Consider the following 22,540-nt stretch of genomic DNA (forward strand, 5'->3'; position numbering starts at 1 on the left):
GTCTGTCAAAGCACAACATTGTCTGCTTTTCACACCATTTCTGGCAAAAACGATTAATTCCCCCTATAGATACAAACAATAAGACTAAATGACAGCAACATGTATTATCAAACACACGTGTGTGTGTGTGTGTGTGTGTGTGTGTGTGTGTGTGTGTGTGTGTGTGTGTGTGTGTGTTTGCGTGTGTGTGTGTGTGTGTGTGTGTGTGTGTGTGTGTGTGTGTGTGTGTGTGTGTGTGTGTGTGTGTGTGTGTGTGTGTGTGTGTGTGTGTGTGTGTGTGTGTGTGTGTGTGTGTGTGTTTGTGTCTGTGTGTTAGAAGGTTCGATTTAGTGGTTTGTGAAGATACATATTAAAAACAATACACCTGCTCAGTTCACTGATATAATTCATAATATTCTACTTGCTGTCTCGTGCGGTTTCAACCCGTGAGCCTCTGCTGTATCCACGGCTGCCAAAACGGACAGTGAGTGCTCCAGCAGCAGCCAGTGAATAAAATGAAAGATTAAATAGTGTGATAAACTGGTAGATAATCATCTTTTCATTAAACTTTCATCCCGGGCTAACTTAAATATTCAAGAGCCCAATTACACAGCTTGTATCTTTTTCCTTTAACAAGAGCAGTCAGGGTGAGTGTATCTCGCTTACGGGTTCAGTGAGAGCATCATTACTGAGTGGCCACGGGGGAGTTGACCCATCTCTCATGTGCTGGGCAGGAACCAGACTGAGAGATGGAACAGGCTGGCTGATGGCTGTCTAAATAAAGTATAGAGAGACAGAGAGGTGTATAGATTTTCCGGGCGGATAGTGGAAAGATGTGTGCATTGTGATGTGTGCCATAAACAGTGTGCGTGTGCGCGCCACTCTGATCTAGTCGCTCTCTCTCTCTCTCTCTCTCTCTCTCTCTACTCTCTCGCTTTCTCTCTACTCTCTCGCTTTCTGTGAGTGTGTCAGTGTATTAGCAGTCAGAGCACTGAAGCCCAGGGGCGATTCCTGTGTGTGCTTGCGATAAAGGGAAAAGGGAGGAAGTATAGGGGGGAAGGGGTGCGATAGTAGTGTGTGTGTGTGTGTGTGTGTGGTGGGGGGATGTGGAGAGGAAAGAAAGAGAGGAGGAAGTTGGGAAGGGGGGGGTGTGCAGAGAGAAAGGGGGGGTAGAGATATAAAGAAAAAGAGAGTATGAAGAAGGGGATGAACAACCAGAAGAGCTGAGAGCTTCCTCTGTGCTGTCAGTGCTCCTGGATCATGTCCCCACTGGTCTCTCTCTCTCTCTCTCTCTCTCTCTCTCTCTCTCTCTCTCTCTCTCTCTCTCTCTCTCTCTCTCTCTCTCTCTCTGTCTCTCTGTCTCTCTCTCTCCCTCCTTCCCCCTCTTTTTCACGAAAAGAGGAGAAGAGTGTCTGGGCAGGGTAATTAAGAATGGCCTCTAAACACAGGAGTATGGCAGGAACGCTCCAGATGAAAGTAAATGATTAAAATAATTACAGGCTCAGAGCTGACGAGCCGGAGTGTGGGGTGGCCGCCGGACATTTGTCGGTAATTAGATAATTAATCTGAATGCAAATGATGAGCCCTAACGAAGCAGTCAAGCTGAACCAGCGACAACTGCCGAGAGTGAAATAGGAGAGGAGAGAGAGAAATATGAAAATGAGTATAAAGTATCCAGCTTCCAAAGTCAGCCTGCCAACACACAAAGCCAAAACACATCAGAATTGTAAATCAATAACTCTAGCACCCAGTTTGAGTGTAGCTTGTGCACAAAAAAACTCCTCACATCTCTACATCTATAACTCTCACTCATTGTGACAAGTAGATATGAATAACTTGTTAAAAATACACAAGCCTACAAAGGGTGCCTGACAGTCGGAGCTCGAGCAACTGCATAGCAATTTCTAATGTTACAAAAGGTGCATTTCAGAGAGCTCAAACTGGAGGTTTACAGAGCCCAGAGAGACAAAAAAAAAAAGACAGAAAACTAATGATGAGTAATGCTGAGATTTCTGCACACAGTTTAAATCCATTTGCAAATTGTGTGTTTATGGCTTTCTAACCTGAGTGTTTATCCTTTTCTAACCTTCCTTCAGCAGGCTACAGAGTTGGGAGGTTTGGAGGGTTGGAAAGAACAAACTGAAAGAGCAATCCCGCTTGAAAAACAGAGCAAACTGATTTCAAACTCAATAAAAAGACAAAGCAAAAAAGATGCCTTGCATAATCCAAAAATGCATTACAAAAAGGGAATTTTGCTTTTAATCAGTGTGTGTGTGTGTGTGTGTGTGTGTGTGTGTGTGTGTGTGTGTGTGTGTGTGTGTGTGTGTGTGTGTGTGTGTGTGTGTGTGTGTGTGTGTGTGTGTGTGTGTGTGTGTGTTAAGCCTAGCAGTATCCTACCGGTTAAGAGCGTTGGGCCAGTAACCGAAAGGTCTCTGGTTCAAATCCCTGGCCGACTAGGTGGAACATTTGTCGATGTGCCCTTGAGTAAGGCACTTAACCATCATGACTCCTGTAAGTCGCTATGGATAAAAGCGTCTGCTAAATGACTAAAACGTGTTCACATTTTTTTGGTGTTTCTTTGTTTTTGATCTTGCTTTAGGCTATTAAACACCCCACTTCAATTAAAAGAAAGTAGTCTGTATATTCCAGAGATAGACCGTAGTACATTAATCATTTTCAGCAGAGGGCTCTGATTTGCAGTAGGCTTTCAGTGGCACCAGACCTGGGTCACATGAGAAGGAGAAAAGCTTCATATATCATGACGTCAACATCTTGCGCCAATTATTACAGTTTTGCTGCGTAATCTGAGTGTACGAACGAGTTTGAGTTGTTGCTCAAGAAAAACTTCCTTAAAATTGTTACCCATAAATTACAGTATGGAATATTTGATCGGGATTCAGGGACAAGACTTTGTCCTGGTTGCTGCTGATAATATTGCCGCCAACAGCATCATTCAGATGAAACAGGGTAACGTTATGACTATGACTTCGCTCGTTTGCAGTTAGCCAACTAGCTATTTAACCGGCTTTTGTTGGCCATTAACTAATTCATAAAATGTTTAAAATTAGTAGAAGGTCCAACATATTTGTCTCATAAATTTCGCTTTTGAGTCATATGTTAACTTACTAGTTAGAATGGTTGTGTAAATTATGCATTCTAGCCTAACTAGCTAACATCTGCTGTTTGAGCTAAATAGCTAACTAGTTAGTTAGCTAACTAGCGAGCTTCCTTTCTCATTGGCTAATGAGTCGAGATCGGAAAAGCACACACTCTTAACTGACTGATGTGGCTTCCAGCAGAAATGATAGAACAGTATCTATGCTTTCAGTTCTCACCTAACGTTAACTATCTGTCTATCTTGCACGATTTTAACTGTTCACGCGACTAAGTGTGTTGGGAACAATCGTGTTGGACTGTCTACCTAGCTTGCTAACTTGCATGTTCACAAACTCAAAACGGTGGGTTACAAACTTGTTAGATAGGTAAAAAGGCTAGCTAGTGTGTTAGCCAGCCAGCTAGGTAGTTTGATTCTTCGAATTGTGAAAGTGGAATTCGGCAAGGAGTGCACACAAGTAGGCCCAGATTACTATCAAAATGACTTGCAATATTTTCCTCTGTCAAAAAGATCTGAAAGTTATTTGTAATCAAACACATTTTAGGAAAATAGTGTTTTCTTTTTCTTTAGTATTTCCATGCATCATGTTGAACATGTCACTGGTGTGTGTGATTGAATAACTAACACCTTGTCTATCGCCCTCAGACCAAGACAAGATGTTCAAGCTGAGTGACAAGATTCTATTGCTATGTGTGGGAGAGGCAGGTGACACAGTGCAGTTTGCAGAGTACATCCAGAAGAATATTCAGCTCTACAAAATGAGAAACGGTAAGTTCTCTTTCTTGTGTTTCTCTGGTGTCAAAATAAAGATGGCTTAGTAGCCCTATTATTCATGGCACCACTACGCTTCTAATCTTAAAATATAGATGGAAGATTTGAGTTATGGGGTTTCCATGGTTACGTGTGACCTGTAATGGGCATTCCTTTCGTTTGACTCTTGTCTTTCAGGTTATGAACTCAGTCCAAAAGCGGCAGCCAACTTCACACGCAAGAACCTTGCAGACTACCTTCGAAGCAGGGTAATTATTTGCCTAACAAATCAGACACTAGCAAAGATTCCATCCAATTGGCAACAGATTTTTATGCAAATATTCTAAAGTCTGCATAAAACGATATGTACGTTTCCCCACCAGAGATGTTTCCATCAAACAGACTTGTTGTTGATAACAGGCTGTGCGTGATGACGTAGTGCACAAAAAAATACTTTTGGGATTACTTTCCAATGTACAGAATAAAAAATGTAAGTTAAATGTGTTCCCATCGCATTAACAACTCTTCCAATGTTTGTCACAAACTGTTGTGCTATATAGCAAATGTGTCCACTCTGGTTTTGGCATGTGCGCTGTAGTCAACAGCTCGCAGATACAGTGCGTGTAGGATAGCCTACATAACAAGGTTATTATGGATAAAAGCAAGATTATTTTCATTTGTCAAACAACAGCCAAGCATCGATCATCATGTCACCAGAATCAGACCCTTGATATTTATTGGAAAGGAGTATCAAGCTCATTACCATGCACTTTCACCACGCTGTGAATGTCACCGTAACTTATTTAACCTGCAGCCTAATAAACTGCATGCTATACCGAGTCAAAGTGGGAGGACCACACAACATACAGTTGAAGTCAGAAGTTTACATACACTTAGGTTGGAGTCATTAAAACTCGTTTTTCAACCACTCCACAAATTTCTTGTTAACAAACTATAGTTTTGGCAAGTCTGTTAGGACATCTACTTCGTGCATGACACAAGTAATTTTTCCAACAATTATTTGCAGACAGATTATTTCACTTATAATTCACTGTATCACAATTCCAGTGGGTCAGAAGTTTACATACACTAAATTGACTGTGCCTTTAAACAGCTTGGAAAAGTCCAGAAAATGATGTCCTGGCTTTAGAAGCTTCTGATAGGCTAATTGACATCATTTGATTCAATTGGAGGTGTACCTGTGGATGTATTTCAAGGCCTACCTTCAAACTCGGGTGTCATCTAAAATAACCCTGATTTATAAGACAGTTCTTATTTGATTATTGGTGGTCGGACCCATCTATGTGAAACTAGCCACAATAAGGATTAGCCACAGTGGACTTTGCGGTTAGCCTTCAAAATAAAAGTATGGTATAATTCTACTACTTGTATTCCTTTGCATTATTGTTAATGACATACTTTTATTCTGAAGGCAAACCGCAAATTCCACTATTGTGCCTTATCCTTAGTGTGGCACGCTTCACAACACATACCCCGGTCAGGTCGAGTCAGCCTCACTAGCCAAATGAAGCTAGCTGGCTGCTTATAACGTTAGCTTTGGGCAACAGGGTTAAGTAGCTGGCTAGCTATTTATTTTCATGAAATGAAGTTCAATTTCAATATGCGAACAACAAGTGGCAACCTAGCTAATACTTACTCACAAGGATTCCTAAATCATTGCTAAGAATAATGAAAATGACTGCAGGTTCTACTGGTCATTGTTTTCAGGTTGGTTGTATTGGTGCTAGCTAAGTACCAAGCTAAAGCTAGCTACCCCAGAAGTTGCGGTCGAACAAATTAGGCATTATTACCAACGCGGTATTGTAAACACATCGTTCGTGGCCTGTGTTTGCTTGTTTGCTGACTTTTTTGTACAGCATTGACAGTGCTACTGTATCTTTTTTGACACGCAAAGACCCAAATGGCATTCCATAATATGTATGTATGTCGTGAAGCTAATAGCAGTAGCGCAACATCTGAAAAATAGCGAACTTGGAAGTGTCTACTGGTGCTCAACCAGTCAGCGAAAGCCAACATCACCGACGACAGAGAACGGCTGAAATTGTCTTAATCTTTCAAATGACTGCTCGACTTGTTGACTGCTCGATCCCCACAGCAGACATTGTGGGCTAGGTTAGGAATGCTATTTTGCACCTGTAGCGCAAAATTTTACGTGGCGTCATTATGTCGTGTACCTACATTATATAGGTATGGAGGGTAGTTTTGACATCGGTTTTTAACATCGGCGTTAAACTAGACATCGATGCCGATGTTGGCATTTTTAGCTAATATCGGCCGATTCCGATATGTTCGCCGATATATCGTGCATCCCTAGTTTGCACCATTGGTTTTCTAAGAGGAGTATCTACACAATTAACATATTATTTCCCCATTGATCAAAATATGCCTTTTTGATTAGACACCCTACAATATTTCTTTATTTCCATTATAAATAGAGGGAATGCTTTTTGTGCCCTTTAAGTCCACTTAAGATAAATCTCAAATTTACAAAAATGGCATCTGGGAATAACAATGCAAGGTTTAACAGACAAATAAGAGAATGCATTTTAATAATGTAAGCTGACATGTTTTATTTTTTATTTTATTTTTCAAGTTATGTTGCTACTGTGAGACTGTGACATGCAGTCACGACTGCTAGCATGGAAAAACCCGTATTTTAAATTGGCAAGAAATGTATTAATGCCCATGAAATATGCTATCATGTGCATCATCAGCATATGAATTGTACATAAAGTATGATCACTTATCTGAGAAAGTACAAAATATATCTGAAGATGTTATCTGAGGGTCCCCTCAACACCAAAGTTTGCTTTGGAGCTTTGATATCGGAAACTTGCACAACTGTAAGTCCAAAGATGGGAGTGGGTTTAATAAGTAAGCTTACCCTATTTTTTTTCCCCCCTATGTAATTGTGCATGGCTGTGCTGTAAAGTTACAGCAATGCCACAGTGGGACAATGTCATTATTTAATGTGGACCAATGCTTGTATTTTCTCCAATGTAGCGCAGCCTACTATACTATGTTACTACTAAGTTGCTCTGTGCTTTTGCCGCGTAGCCTTTGTCACACATTCAGGTGGGAATCCAGTCTTAACGAGCCTACTACACTGGACACTTAACCTTAGCAGAGCATGAGTCATTCCCATTGTTTCAGATGAAAATTGGGCACAAGCATGTCACCCGCTTCCAGTGTAGCAACAAAAAAAAAAACTACTGCTTTCATGACATGCTAGGCTAGCACACATGTTCCACCCATTTTTGTCTCTGTGTACCTCTACTATATCAGTTTGAGATGTGGGCTGCGAGTTTATTTTGACTGATCCAGAGACATTTGTCAATATGTTGTGAATTGGCGTAAGTGTCGCTCTTGTCTCAACGGTACGCAACACCTGCGGCAGAAACGTAATGCAACCCACCAGGTCCCTGTCCTACCACTCCTTGGAGTGAAGTGTGTGTGTGTGTGTGTGTGTGTGTGTGAAGAACACAGGAGTCAAGTCTCCTCGTATCCGTCCCTCTAAATCTCATCTGGTTGTGGCGAGGTTAATATGTTAAGAAGAGTGCAGCCGCTGCCTGTCACAATAGCAGAAGGATGAAAATAATTACAAAAAACAATTAGTGAGGCTGAGAAGGGAATGTGGGACACAAGGAGGTGGGAGCCGAGGGAGTGGGATACGGAGGGGAGAGAGGGGGCCAGTCCCGAGGGCTTTGAGCTAGACCCAGAAGTCAACACGGCACAGAAGAGAGTGCGAGCGTCTGTGTTAGTTAGGCTGCTGCTGGTTCAATATGTGCTTTAGATATTGGATAATATTACAAAATATTCAGAAATACATGCCCGCCCAAAGGCAGTAATACCGTATATATATATTTTTATCCTGTGGTAAAAATATCCTTGTTTATGTATATTGAATTTTCATACGCAGTTCTCGCAGGGTTCCCAAAAGTATTGAGATTTTTTTTTTTTGTTAAAGCAATTTCTCGTCGACATCCCACACCTTCCTTTAGTTATGCTCCCCAATTCACACCCACCCCAGATTATATGGACATGCAAATATGTTACATAAACATGTTTTCCACTCCTTCCTGAGCATTTTAATGTTTTTTCTCTCTTGTCTACCTGAATGGAGGTGAGCTAAGCTGTTAAGCGAAGAGGATGTCTCTTGTGGTTTGAAACCTCGGGGGATAAGTGGTAGCGATGGAGCTTGGAATTGTGTGAGTGGGGGGGCGGATCTTGCACTGTGTACCTACCAGGGATCCAGAACAACAACTGGGCCTCTCAATAACCCCAGGAGTAAGCGCCAAGCTTCAGAGAGATGGTGTGAGAGAAGGGAAGATGGAGAACACTGGCAAGCAACTGTAAAGAAACCTGAAATCAACTAACAGCATTATGTATTTCAAAACTGTATTTGTAAAAATGGACCGCAAATTTCAGTGGCAATGGTCTTTTACAGGGTTCGTAAACCATTACCTCAGTCAGATGTAGCCTCTTGGGTTGTATCCAAAAGAACAAGTAAGTCCTCTTGCTTATTTAAAGATTTAGCAAAAAGGCCACGGCAACAGTTTGTGGTGCTAGTGTCACATATGGGGTTTTCTTTTTTTTTAGTACAGCACGGGCACAAATAATTACTAGTGCCATATTGCACACGACTCCCCTGTTCCAGCACAGATGAACAATTAATACAGCACATTGAGGAGAAATGCCAATAAAGAGAACATGTCCTGGGGCACGGTGCACAGAGAGGGGGAGGGAGGGCACGGTGCACAGAGGGAGGGAGGGAGGGAGGGAGGGCAGGAAGGAGAGAGGGAGCGAGCGCTGGCACGTGGAAGAGGAGAGGGAGAGCGAGCGGAGTTGGGTTGATTTACTACGGCTCACCTCTTTCATCACCAGAACTAACCGTACATCCTTTTAGTTGAATGAATATTAAACAGCCCATCTCTCTCTGTGTGTTTTACGAGGTTCTTCTGAACATGTGCGTGTTTGTGACTTGGCGTGAGGTCAGGTGCAGGATTTAACGAGCCTGCTGCCCGGTTGTCGGTGCCCTCTGAGGTGACATGGGGAGGAAGGGTTATTTTGATGCCATCTCCTGTGCTGTATTGTTACGTTGTAACCTGTGAGACAGGTGTCGCTCGGGTGGGTGGGGGGTAATGCCACTGGGGTGTTCCGTGGCACACCAATGGGTTCAGGCATGGCCTGGCGAGACAAACACACACACACACAACCCCTCTCCACAGGGAGCATGGCAAGTCGGCCTTTCTTTCCCCTGGTGCAAGTGTCTAACACACATTGATACTTGGGGCAGGTGTTCAGATTACAGCAGGTTACTGCAGCTCATGTGTATCACTTAGCTGCTGATTATTTATTTATTTATTATTATTTATTTTTTTAGCATTCACTTCATAGCATCGTTAGGTTTGACTCCTTTTAAACGGAAACTCTACATTTGTCGAATGACTGGTTTCACACCATGACTGGTTTCTGAAACTTCAATTTGTCCTGATTTTAGAGGGATCATAGCAAAAGGAGGGAGGATGGCGAAAGAAGAGTATTGCGAGCGTGTGGAAGAGCTCATTGAAACGGAGTGGCTAGAAGGATGAAATAAGTAATTTAAGGGAGAGGGAAGGAGAGCGAGACTACAGAAGTTTTTAATGAGCCCTGGCGTTACTCCAGGGTGAAGGCGGGAGTGGAGGGGGGGGGGGGTGATGGAGGGAGCAGCGGGGGTGCCATCTCCCAGCAGATGTCATACTGATGGTGACACCATGACCCCCCCCCCCCCCCCCCCCAGTCCTCTCCAACACCTAACCCCCCTCCATGTCACGGCAGTTTCACACCCCTCCCCATACTTTTTCGCCACTGTTGTTATTTAATCTCCTATTTTGTTAACTTCCAAATCACAGCCGATAATTAGGAGCGGCGACGTTTGAGCGAGCTGGAAAGAAACAACATTTTATTTGCCTTCTGTTGCGGTCTTAATCATACGCTGCCTCTTCAAAGTGTCTGGCACCCAGCTTATGCAATGATCCTTTAATGTGCTGACCATAGAGAGAAATTGTTGGCGTGCAATATTAAATCAATTAGTCTCTATGGTACTGACTATTGGTCGCTGTCGGAGCATCAGCCTTGGACGGTAATAACGAAGGAAAGGAAAACTGGACCTTGTTGTTCGGATGTGGGCGAAGAACTGTATTGTGTGTGTGTGTGTGTGATCATTTAGTTCATCGTCCTTCCTTACATCTCCATCGTGAGAACATTGTCGTCACACGATAATGTCTTCATATCGCGATAATACCATAATGTCGCGATAATACTCAGAATTGCTTTCCACATCTTCGCTGACCAATGCCTCTCTCCTCTCTCACCAGACTCCGTACCATGTGAACCTGTTGCTGGCTGGGTTTGATGAGACGGACGGCCCAGGGCTCTACTACATGGACCACCTCTCTGCTCTGGCTAAGGCCCCCTTCGCTGCCCACGGCTACGGAGCCTACCTCACCCTGTCTATCCTCGACCGCTACTACAGACCAGGTGGGATCTCGTTCTCCATCCGTCTTTTTACTATTCCTCTATTTTATCGCCCTCCATCTCCTCTTTCTGCCTCCTTCTGTTCTTAACCTCTTGTCTGTTTCCCCTGTTCCTTTCGCCGTGTTCTTGGCGCTCTCGCAACACTTAACAGAATTTAAATAGTAAATGATTGAAGAGTTCTTGTATTGAAGTTAAACTTCATCAGGATGTGCAGTGAGTCATATTGCTCTCTTTTTATTCCCGTCTCCCGCTCTCGAATCAATCTCGTGCTTCAGATCTGACTCGCGATGAAGCCGTGGACCTACTGAAGAAGTGCGTTGAGGAGGTGAGCTCTTTTTTTCCCTTCTCTGTTTTAGAGCGAGCTGAATGACGGCGGTGTGTTTCATGACATTAAAGTTCATCACGTTTGGAGATGTTGCTGTGACGCACGTTGCAGTTGAATCATTTCCCGCGCGGCAGTCGGGTGCGAGTTACTTGAATTGATCAAATTGAGACGTCTCTAATTTAGGGAAACTACATTTAGCGAGAACTGTTCAATGAACTGAAACTATCACCTATAACAGGAACATAGCTTTGTTTTCTCATATATTCTAGTGCCGCCCTATGCATTGGCATGAAAAGACTCATGACCGAACTCCTCTCTCTGTCTCCTCCAGCTGAACAAGCGCTTCATCCTCAACCTGCCCTCCTTCAGCGTCCGTTTGATTGACACGGAAGGCATCCATGACTTGGAGAAGATTATGCCCGTGGGTGCCAAGTCCCTTGCTCGGGCGCCAAGTTCCTAAGCTCACTGCTTACCCCTAATGCCCACCTTTTTTTTTGTACCCTAGACCTTTGCTCTTTTTGTTCCAATAAAACGTGACACACCGTTGAGATATCTTTGTCCTCGTGGTGCTTTCCTCTGTGTCCCCTATAAAGAGAACAGCCTTCTGTCTGTGTGCCTCCGTATGTGTTGTGTACGTGCATAGTCAACCATGAGTGAAAGTGAAAAGCCATATAATATGGCTTTTTGTTTACTGCTATTTAAGTGATGTACCTCAGTAAAATGTGGGTCATTTCAAAAGACTTGGAACTCCAATTTAAGTACCACATTATTATGCTTGTATTACGCACACTATATTTAAGTGTTTGATAAATACATAGCATATAAACTCCTATTACCTAGCTGTCACAACACTTAGTCCCAATTTTCCTCTACATTCAGGAAAAATGAAACCGCTATGCAGCCGGATGTGAAAACAGCCAGACTAGTGAACATCAAGCCAGTGTGTCTCCAACTCCTCTCTCTTCCTATACCGCAGACAGGTGATTAATAAACATTAAACAATCCCTCCTCTCCCAAACACACCGGAATCTGACGGGAACAGCAGCATATGTTTGCCTGGAGGCACAGAGAGATGGAGAACAACCCTGCTGAGTGTCAGATATAGGAAAGGAGGGGGAGGGGTAGGTCACAGGGAGATAGGATGGGGGAATTGACACTTGGGGTAATGTGGAGGGAGGGGGCAGGTAAGGAGGTGTAGAGAATGGAGAGAACAAGCAGATAAGAGAGGTAGTTTAACAGATGGGGGAGAGGGACGGAAGCTGAGGTGCGGTGTTGTGCACTGGTGTCGCGGTGGTCTCCCAGGTAACGGTGGGGCTGGCGACTGCCTGGCACGGTGACAGTTACCGCTGTGATGGTGAGGGATCGTTCTCACTTCATCGCTCTGCCGTAAATGGGCTCTCTGAATTTTTTGTGGCCCCTGGGGTGCACGTTCGCATCAGTAATTATTAATTTGTGTATGTGAGAAAGGGAGGTGGGTAGTGTGTCTATGGTTAATCATAAGTGGTGAATTGCTTATTTTTTAGAATATTGCATTTTTTTAAATTGGCAACAAATTTTCTCTATCAAAAACGTTTTAGTAAATATTTTTAATTGTATATCTTAAGAAATTATTTTTGAGATAAAAACATTTAAAAAATTCACCCGAAATTGTACTTTAACCATTCATATTTTGAAGGGTTTATTTCATGGCCAGTGGTTTGTAGGTATTAAAGTATTAGAATAAACCTTGAAAAGCAACCTTCCACCATTATCGACAGTGAATGATAAAACATCAGACATTCCGCATCAGTTATTCTTTAATAATATATTACATTTATGCCGTAATACAATAATAACAGTAATAACATTAATATTAAACATACACAGTAAGTACAAAATGATGTGTTTTTTTTCTTAATTTACCCACACATACCCTCCCATTCACCCCAAAAAAATCCCATAGCTGCCTGTGACACCATGCCCCCCCCCCCCCCCCAAGAACTCAATTACCCAGCAGCACCCACATAAAATCGTAGTACACAAACTGCCCATCCTATGGGGTGGAGTTGGACGGTATCCAATGTCCAGATGAGGAATGAGCAAAACTAAGAAAGTTGGCTGTCCTGGATATGGCTCATCTCTTGTGACGAGAAGTTTTCAAAGTGGGTCCAAGTCCAGAGAGTCAAACAGATTTTGAATGGAAGAAGCATAGAGATAAATAGTTGTATCTCTATGGGAAGTAGAGGGCATTCCAATGAATGCAGGTTGGGGTATCATCTTGACAGTCAGACAGACATACAGGGACATGAGGTCAGAACGCATTCAGACAATGTCATTGGCAGTTAGGAATGGACACTGCCCAGAAAACCAGCAGCCCAGAAGAAGTCCATGCGTCTTTGAGTGAAGTGGCCGACACATATACAGCACAAACATCACCATGCCCTTCCCTGTGAGGGATTGGGCCGCAGTAAGAATTTGGGGAAGAAATATGTCTTTGTCCTCTTAAAGGAGGCTAAGAAAAGATGGAATATGGAAATCAGTCAGTCCGTCAAATCTCCAATCTCGTCAGAAGGCGTCCACCTATTTGCGGTGCTTCATCTCCTTCTCGTGGTGGCCCTTGCCACCCCCGTGGTCCTTGTCCAGCATTTTGATGGCCTCCACCAGGTAGCTCTGGAAGGCGGAGAGGGCGGCGCAGATAGCGGGGGTACCGAAGCCGTGGGTGAGCAGGCTAAAGTGGGTGAGGTTGCTCTGGACCCCGTGCTCCAGACAGGGGTTGGGACGACTCGCCCCCAGAGGAGAGCGGTCTTGGGACAACAGGTCTACAAACTCCTTGCAGATCTCCCTGAGGAGAAAAAGTAGGAGAAGGGTTAGAATTTTTCAATGCCAACGTCAACATTTTCAGGTCAACATTTAACAATGTAATGGGACGATAATCACACTCATTAAAACTATACACACATTTCCTAATTAGCTTCGTCTGCTTCAGTTAAGCCGAAAATAATTTGTAGTTGGCGTCTGCCCTTCACGCACACTATGTATATCTGTATGTATATGCAACACTTGAGATGGTTCCGTATTAGTGAGACTGTATCTACTGTAAGATTGTATTAGGCCCAGACTTGGATCACGAGACACTCACTTGGTGGCCAGCAGCATACTGCGTCGTGTGGGAAGCTGCTCAGGATCACTCTGCCTACACAAATACTCTGCTGTCGCTCTGGCAGGGAACTCCGTCTCACACACGTACCCAAAGTCACGGGCCAGGTGGACCGCCTCACCTGGGAAGAGATAGAAAAGACTAGTGAATGGCCGGATGTCAATGTGAAGGTTCGGCAGGAAATAAGGCAAAGCTCCGTTTTTTTTACGTGATGCTCTTGTTTGGATTTACCATTGGTTTATGGTACTGCAGGGTCTTTTATGTTATTATTCATTTATTACCAATTTTCATTCAATTTAATTGTCCAATACATTTTGGTTGAACAGTTAATTACAGTGGCAGTAGATTTTAATCGAGATTTGACTAAGCGATAATTGGGGAATATGTCCTCTACCTAGAGAGTTGTGTTCACCCAGGAGTGTCTGTCAGTATGTGTACAAGTCACTGTGGGCCTCTTACCCTCCACTAGAGCCGTCAGGAGGGTGACGTTGGCTGCCTTGCGTCGCCCAGCGGGGAGATTGAGCCCAATCTTCTCCAGACGCTCTCTCAGACAGCGCCCACCATTCTTTGACTTTGCCCTGAGGGAGGAGAGAGGAGCCAGAGAGAGCAGCTTAAGACCTGTCTGTGTGGCCACGTAACAAACTACTGAGCCTAGTCCCTGGCTCTGGCTGCCCACTCCTAGGTCTGTTTGTCTGTCTGGGCTGCTTTCACACAAAACTCCCCATGGCCATAGTCTAGTACTGCTGCCACTTGATGGTTTCATTTGGTCCTTTGCTTTTGCGTTCCGTTTTTGTTAGATATGGTGCCAAAGCACTTCATAGAAGGACAATGATTTGAAATATGCACAACTGTAATCTAATGTATGAACACTGAACAGGAAATGTGGTACATTACTTTTTTTGTTTTGAGGAATTGAAAATGTCTTAAAATATATATGCATTATTACATTCTCTGTGGAGGAGCGGACCTTTTGCCACTGGATACATTAAGCAATCAAGGGGTGACACATATTGTATTCTATTGTCCAGAATACCTGAATACATCTGTTGTTCAGAATTTTCTTATTTGATTTATTATCATGTGTGAAGCCTTGAAGCTGTGTGTCTCTCCACTGTTTCTCTCTCCCCACCCCTTACTCCAACCCTCTCACCTGCGCAGGACTCCGCCCAACAGGGAAGCATTGAGGCACTCGGGCGGGGCCAGCCGTCGCTGCACCTCCCCCACGGTGACCTTGTACTTGGAGGTGGAGCTGAGGAGGGAGAGACGGCCGGGGACGGAGCAGAACACCTCCCCTGGGTTGGACACGGAACCCATCCCTAGACCATCCTTACTGAGGTGGAGGGCCGACAGGGCTGAGCCGTTCAGCTTGGAGGGGATGGGAACTGTGGAGAGAGAGCGCGAGAGAGAGAGAGAGCGAGAGAGAGAGAGAGAGAGGGTGGAAAAGGGGGGGGGGGGGGTAGCAAGATAGGAAGAGAGATGATAGAGAAAGATGGGTATTGAGGAAGGGAGAAAAAGAGTTAAGGGAAATAAAAATCATATTTCCACGATCCTTTCTAATATACAAGTAATGTAAGTAATGTGTTTATTGCATGGATAATACATTCAGTGGCACGTTTTCCCATGTGTTGACAGCTCTAATTCTGGCACCACTATTGCTGTTGTTGTTTTGGTCACAGCAGGTGGGTTCCCTGTTTCTGTAAGTAACACATCTCATTTAGATCTTGTTCACGCCTCACTACTTTCACAGTCACTTTTCTCTGACTGCTAAGCTTAAAGACCTTCATTCTCAAGTATTGAATGTTGCTAGGACTGAAGGTGCCTCTTTACAGGTTTAAAAACTGGGAGAAACTGGGGACAAAGCAGAACTACCCTATGAATGCCAATCACAGAATTGTGGCTGAGAAAGCATTTGAGCCGTTAAAATCTAAGCATCGTGGTAATATTCGCAGTTACTTGAGAGGAGTATGCGAAAAATGATTACAATTTAAACGGCCATTCAGTTCCTAATAATGATTTATGTTGACGTAAAAATAAAAATAAATGTTACATCATCTTTTAAACCGTTCATTTGTTTTCTTGAAATTAGCTGATGTAGCCCACTAATCACACGTCTTCTCATGCCAGGACTGTGGGCTGGGATCTAAAGGCTGTGTGGCTCCTATAGGCTGAATTGAGAGGATTGAATTAACCCTTTCCCTAGGTGAGCGTGTATGTGTGTTATTATGTGTGCATTACTGTGTTTCTATGGTATCTTAGTATCCTCTCCTGCCCCTGTGTGTGTGTGTGTGTGTGTGTGTGTGTGTGTGTGTGTGTGTGTGTGTGTGTGTGTGTGTGTGTGTGTGTGTGTGTGTGTGTGTGTGTGTGTGTGTGTGTGTGTGTGTGCGCATGTGGGTTTCTGCATCTCTTCCCCCCTTATCCCTTTGGCTCAGTGCATACTCCCAGTGACTAGCTATACTGTTCCGGAGTTATTATCTATGTGCCTACTGTCAGCTGTGCTAGTGCTGCCACTGTGATGTTTTCTCTCCACTCTCTCTCCGTGGGCGGCGTGCGTCTCTTTGCGACGCCCCACTGTGCGGCACAGATTCCCGGACAGAAGGGAGCTCTCTCTATCCCCCATTCAGAGCCAGCCAGGCCCAGCCGCGGAGCAGTGTAGAGGTCTTTAAGGTCTCTCTGTGTGTGTGTGTGTGTGTGTGTCTCTCTCTCTCTGTGTTCTGTTTCGCTCTCTCTCTCGGATCCGCTTATTCATGTGGGCTTTGAGTTTGTTCTATGCTCTTAAATCCGTGGCCATGAGTACGCGCTGTAATTGATACATTCTCAACCTCGGCAAATCCCTGGAATGATAGTCATTCCTCTTGAAAATGAGTGTTGGTTGCAAAATGTTAAGCATCGCTCATGCATAGATGTCATGTCTCCGGTGTAGTCACAAAAGCGGATTTGGATTTTAAGTATTTCAAGCTGTTTGGAATTCAACTTGAATTGGTTAATCGTGCCCCTGTGTCTTGTGAAAAATCCTAGTTCTTACTATTGGTAATATTAGAGTGATCATACGGCTGTGAATTTCTCCAGAACTCCTCTTTTATCACTTCTTTCCCCTCCCTTTTCCTTGCCCCACTTCTCTTCTCTCCTCCTTGCTCTAATCCTGCTCGCTCTCTCTCTCCCTCGTCCTCTCATATGACCATGAACAGTTCATTAAGAATGACTGCCTTTAGGGTGAAGTCTGCAGCCGAGTATTAGAGAACTTTTTGACTTCAAATGAAATAGCAAAACAGAATTATTTATAGTGTGTGTGTGTGTGTGTGTGTGTGTGTGTATGCTGGAGGGGTGGTTGGTGTTTATAGGGAAGGGTGCGCGCGCGCGCACACGCACACACACACACACACACACACACACACACACACACACACACACACACACACACACACACACACACACACACACACACACACACACACACAGAGAGCTCTGCTTCCCTTACCTTTCTTAATGACGGAGTGGTCCAGGATGCCCAAGGCTGATCCCTCCTCCATTCCCTGTGTTGGGTAGATACAGTGGCCAGTCAGGATCATTTATTCACTACCCCCACCAGCCAATTCAAAACCAGTCTGGGCCAAGTGCAATCTATAATTTAGCTCTTGTCACAGTGTAAGAAAATTATAACAGTTGATTGGCAGATTTGCTAGAGTATTGTGGTTTGTTAGGGCATCAGTGTTGGAAACTAGACCCAAAAGAGGGCAGTTTAATGAGAAGCCGGCGTTAATTCTATGTTGAGGCGGTTACTGTGGGGCCCTTATCATAATACAGTGTATGAGACTTAGCAGACGCTTTTATTCAAGGCCAAGTTTATACATTTACAGTGTATGTGATCTCTATGAACGGGGTGGAAGAAAAAGCAGTAAACAGAATTGCACTATTTCTTGAAATTGGCTGTGAACACAATGTTGTGTGGTCAGAGAACAAAGAAGAAGACAAAAGTTGGCCCTGCTTAACATTGTCTTCACTCTATGATAACCTAGACAAAGAACTGACATTTTGTGTTTGTGAGTTGAGGGCGGGTCTTGTGGGAGGGCTATTGGCATGATAATCACTTTGTCAATTCCATGTCTCTTTTACACATTTTATTTTACATTAAAAGTTGCAAATAAAAAACTATGGCCTAAGTAGGGTATGTTTTTTAAATCACAAAGGGGCTAATCGATTAGCCTTCATGAGATAAACCCTGCGTTCGCACTCCTTTTCGATGTGAATTCATGGACATCGGACATTTTCAAAAATGTCATCTTAGTGCCCAATTTTCAAGTTACTAAATCTTTATGTAATTATCTATCTTAAGCCTACATATTTTTATATGGATGGATCAGGCCTACTTGTCTATTCAGCAAATAAACTTTATTGAAAACATGTTTGAGGGGGAGGGGGGGGGTATCATTGAACTGCGAAAATAAAGTGACCAATTTAATTCGCTATAACAAATTCAACAAACATTTCAACATTTTAAACTTCGAAGTGTTTGACATTTGTGGGGTATTACTATGTTATTCTACATGTGTCATGAGGAGTGATAAAAAAAATATCTGCAGAGAGAGATGCTCTTGGTCTCGGGATTTATATGGGGCTCAAATTTGCGAATTTAATCCATTAATCAAATAAAGGTTCTGTCAAGAGAGAGCGTTTAACACAAACATGCTCTGGATAACTCCATGCCTTCCGCTTGAGTAAGTGTTTCTTTGTATTAATGACCACGGGAATCAATTGGTTGCGCCGAATTGTGTCAGAGATGCAGGATGCTTTGAACAAATGCATCTGAATCTGCACCTGCTTGTGTGTGGTTGACTACTCAATAAATCCATAGCAACGTTTAAACTATTATTCTTGCTAAATTGCATGCGTACCATAATATGTTCAACACTTCTCCCTATGACTTCAATGGATGCCGGCTAAAGCCACCAACGAAATGTTGACTTGCTTCCTGTGTTAGAGGATAGCCTATTGGCCTAATAAGTCAGCCTTGAATTTAGACACACAAAGAACAACAAAACTATTCAGGAAGGAAATAATTGCAACATATAATATTTCATATTATTATGTACATTTTTTCAGGAGACTAACATCAATTTTGTTAATTTTCCCGCTGCAATTAATACATTGTCAATATGTCATTGAAATCAGAAACAAATTAGTTATATATGAGGTAATAGTGTAAATACGCCTATTATCTTATTGATATCGTACTGTTTTGTTGATATTTCCAATATCCATGTCTATTTCAATTTACCTGAAAGAAATGGCTTTTCCAAATAATCTATTTAAGAACTGCGTCCACAAAATAGGCTAATATAGTTAAACATATCACGAAAATGTTTTCAAGGTCTAAGAATGTAAATGATAGTTGCTTTCAGATATATTTGTTTGATCTCTGCCCGCTATATTTAACATAACAACACTTTGGGGATTAGGTTGAACTAATATAATTTTTAAGCTAACGAGACAAGCGAGCCTCTGCAATTAGTGGACCAATTCCGTTTAACATGATTAGGCCTACATGTATCCATCAACGCAATCATCACCACTTAGACAAGTCTCTAGCCTATTTACACTGCCACGGGGAAAAGATGCCATTGGTCTCTAAATAAAGTGTTTAAATTGTGCGTATACTCTTCACAATAAGATCAGGGCGAAGAGCAAGGTCATTTCATTTGACAGGTGGCCACTTCGAGACAAGTATTAGTGGAACAGTTGGTAAATATGCAATATTTGACCAAATGTTATATGAATTGCATTTACAATTAGGTATTTTTCTAAGGTGGAGCCTTTGGGAGAAAAAAGCGAGTGTGTAAAATACGCATCAAAAGAAGACGACTGTCACAGTAACAAAAGAAAAGAGAATCCTTGCCATACACACAATTATTCACCTAGTTCTTATAGATTCTTCCACAAGAAAACAGTAAACGAATGCAGCAATTATCTACGTAATGGGTGCATGGGTTAGGCTATGCGCTGGAAGGTGACTTTTACGCACGACCAATATAGTGTTTGTGAACGAGAGAAGGAATAATAAAAAGGTCCACGCACAAATAAACCCACCTGCATGTCCTCCAGTCCGTGATGTCCAATGTGCATTCCAAGAGGCCCGTCCCCTAGCGCTGCGGCACCCTCCCCAAGTCCGTGGAGAAGCCGGGGTACACCGGGGTACTCCCGACGGTGGTCGAGGCTTAAAGCCCGGTGTGACTGTGACAATAGCCCCCCCTCGTCCGACCGCGACCTCTGCGAGTGCCATGCCGCTTGCTGATGCTGATGGATGGAGTTGATGGAGGTGTAGGGGTCCGATAAGTGAGAGTATGCAGAGTCCTGGCTCTGTGAGTATGAGAGCGAAGACTGTGGGTATGGAGGGGGGAAGTACGGAGGTTGGAAGTCTGAGGCCGGTGTGTGGCAGAGCGGGGGAGCCGAGGAGTAAGCTGCCTGGTTCAACGAGGAGAGTTGGGACAGTCGCCCGCTGGGCGAGGAGCCGGTCAGTCCGTCCGCCCGGTCCTGTGCATTAAATACAAAAAAGTAACTTAGGCTTCTAAATCAAACTAGTTTTGGATTACATGCAAATGCATCGATTTACTGCACCAAATGTCAGGCCTATAATGAAATGTTTTTTTATTTATTCAAATAATATTTGCAAAAGTATAAATAGTAGCCTACACGTTATCATAAGCACATTACAATTCGTTATTGATTGTGATTAACTGAACTGCAATGAAATTGAAATACAACATACAAATAAAATGATTTCAAATCAGTTCGATAGCGCATATAGATCTGTACAAAACTTAGTCTGTCTTGACCACAAAAAAATTACAAATGTAGCTTAAAATTCAACTATTTAATTATTAAATGTCCAAATAACTCAAACGAAGTGTTTGATTTGCATGCAGACAGGCAGCAGGTGCCTCTGGCATCGCTGCATGACAGTGTCAAAGGTCATGGCCACTGAGAACCCCAACAGAACAAAGGACAGGTATCTAATGCGCAATAGCATCATGTTGCCCCAGGAAATACAATACCCAATATTATAAAATATGTGAACACATTTATGACTACAGGAGCTTATAAAATATTGCAAATATGTTCAAGTTAAATGTAAAGCAATATAGCCTAAACATAACTTTAGCCATTTTGTCTTAATTAATTTGGGAGACATTATGTAATAACATACTATCATCAATGCAATCATTTTACAATATTCTCCAACTGTCCTGTAGCCTTCACATATGCATGCACTTCCTGGTTAAAATCGATTTTTCTAAAGCTGGGTCCCACCGATCGATTATGTTTTGTTGGAACAATGTCCATTATTAGAAACTAACAATGAGGGATTTAAAAGCAAAGGAAAAAGTTAATTTAAAATATGTATAAAATAATAAATGCCAACATAAAACCAACAACCACGATACAAATATATAGGTTACCATCTGAACATGTATGCCTTGTACATTTCACACCCCTTTAGTAGTTTCAATTGTCACTATGCTCACCACAGCAAAACGCAATGGTACTTTTACAAAAGTATTATCTACCATCTCAAAGTGCCATTCTTGTTTACTCGGCTCTCTTTAAATTCATATTTATACGGACACTTTGATGCGGTCCGACATTCCGCCGATCTATCCGGACAGCTGACAAGGACAAAAGCTGCGCCGCCAGTGCGAAGTTAACGTCACACATCTGTGCCCACTCGAGTCAAGACAAAGTTGTAGAAATGGAAAATGACAAGACCATATCGGACCTAATCTGGTCTGCAGACTAGCGCGTAGTATTGAATTTACAGGGACTCACCATAGCCGAATATGTGTGGACTAACATCTCTTCTGGTTACCCAAATTCACGGTCTAGGATATGGATGTTTTATCGATGTCACCAAATAGTTATAATCCAAGATACTTTCATGTGTCTACAAGATCCATGCAGGAAATAGCTAAAGCTTTTCTTCTTCTTGCTTTTAGAAATGTCTCAATCCTCAACCACGTGCTGTTACGGATGCTTCTGTCAGAAAGTGTCCTAAATTTTCTCCATGCATGCGCTACTTATAGGTTTTCCAACGCGCTCCACAGAAGAGGGGAGGGGTGGGGGGGGGGGGGGGGGGGGTCCAGTTTTCTTAAAGAGATATTCATTCAGACAATCATACATTTCCCCACATGTATGTTTGATCATTTTCCTACCTTTACTTTCTTTTTAGATTCGAAGTTATTAAACTAACCAAACATCCCATATTACTTGCCTCCTGTTTTAAACGCCAAATGAGAGGTCTCGACCCCAGACAACCCAAAATGATTTTGGCACAGAGTATGCATCAAATAGCCTATTAGTCTATATGAATCAATATCCAGCCTTCTGTTTAAACTGCCGCGTAATCAAAGCATTACGCACGCTATCCACCTCGCTCAACTTTTTGAGATACAGATAACTCAAAACAACTTTTAAAGTGTTTTAAATATATTTACATAATTTTGAATAATTTGATTGTGCTTACCATGACAATGAGTGAATGTTATCTATAGCATTTCAGGCACCCAAATTGGAAAACTGTTAACATTTGCAATATCGATCCGTAAAGCCATTATAACATCAAACAAGTTCTGTCACTAGTTCTTGCCACTTTACAAAAACTACTAAAAAAAATATATATTCATTGTAAGCCCTATCTAGCCCGATCAGT

General features: G+C 42.8%; 2 protein-coding genes across 2 annotated transcripts; one reads left to right on the top strand and one right to left on the bottom strand.

Annotated features, from left to right (window-relative positions):
* The first annotated feature begins 2,748 nt into the window (after window positions 1-2,748).
* On the top strand, window positions 2,749-11,256 carry LOC120027449 (proteasome subunit beta type-2-like). Its single transcript, XM_038972387.1, has 6 exons — window positions 2,749-2,946; window positions 3,740-3,862; window positions 4,043-4,113; window positions 10,222-10,384; window positions 10,657-10,706; window positions 11,038-11,256. Exons 1-6 carry the CDS (start codon window positions 2,856-2,858, stop codon window positions 11,164-11,166), a joined length of 627 nt encoding a protein of 208 aa, XP_038828315.1. The 5' UTR covers window positions 2,749-2,855; the 3' UTR covers window positions 11,167-11,256.
* Window positions 11,257-13,265: 2,009 nt separating this feature from the next.
* tfap2e (transcription factor AP-2 epsilon) lies at window positions 13,266-21,687 on the bottom strand. The gene is made up of 7 exons (XM_038972426.1): window positions 21,661-21,687; window positions 19,924-20,367; window positions 17,318-17,372; window positions 14,993-15,224; window positions 14,302-14,420; window positions 13,825-13,963; window positions 13,266-13,527 (listed from the first exon to the last, which is right to left on the bottom strand). Exons 1-7 carry the CDS (start codon window positions 21,685-21,687, stop codon window positions 13,266-13,268), a joined length of 1,278 nt encoding a protein of 425 aa, XP_038828354.1.
* Between the last annotated feature and the right edge of the window lie 853 nt (window positions 21,688-22,540).

This window comes from Salvelinus namaycush, chromosome 32 (genome assembly GCF_016432855.1).
Source record: "Salvelinus namaycush isolate Seneca chromosome 32, SaNama_1.0, whole genome shotgun sequence".
NCBI lineage: Eukaryota > Metazoa > Chordata > Actinopteri > Salmoniformes > Salmonidae > Salvelinus > Salvelinus namaycush.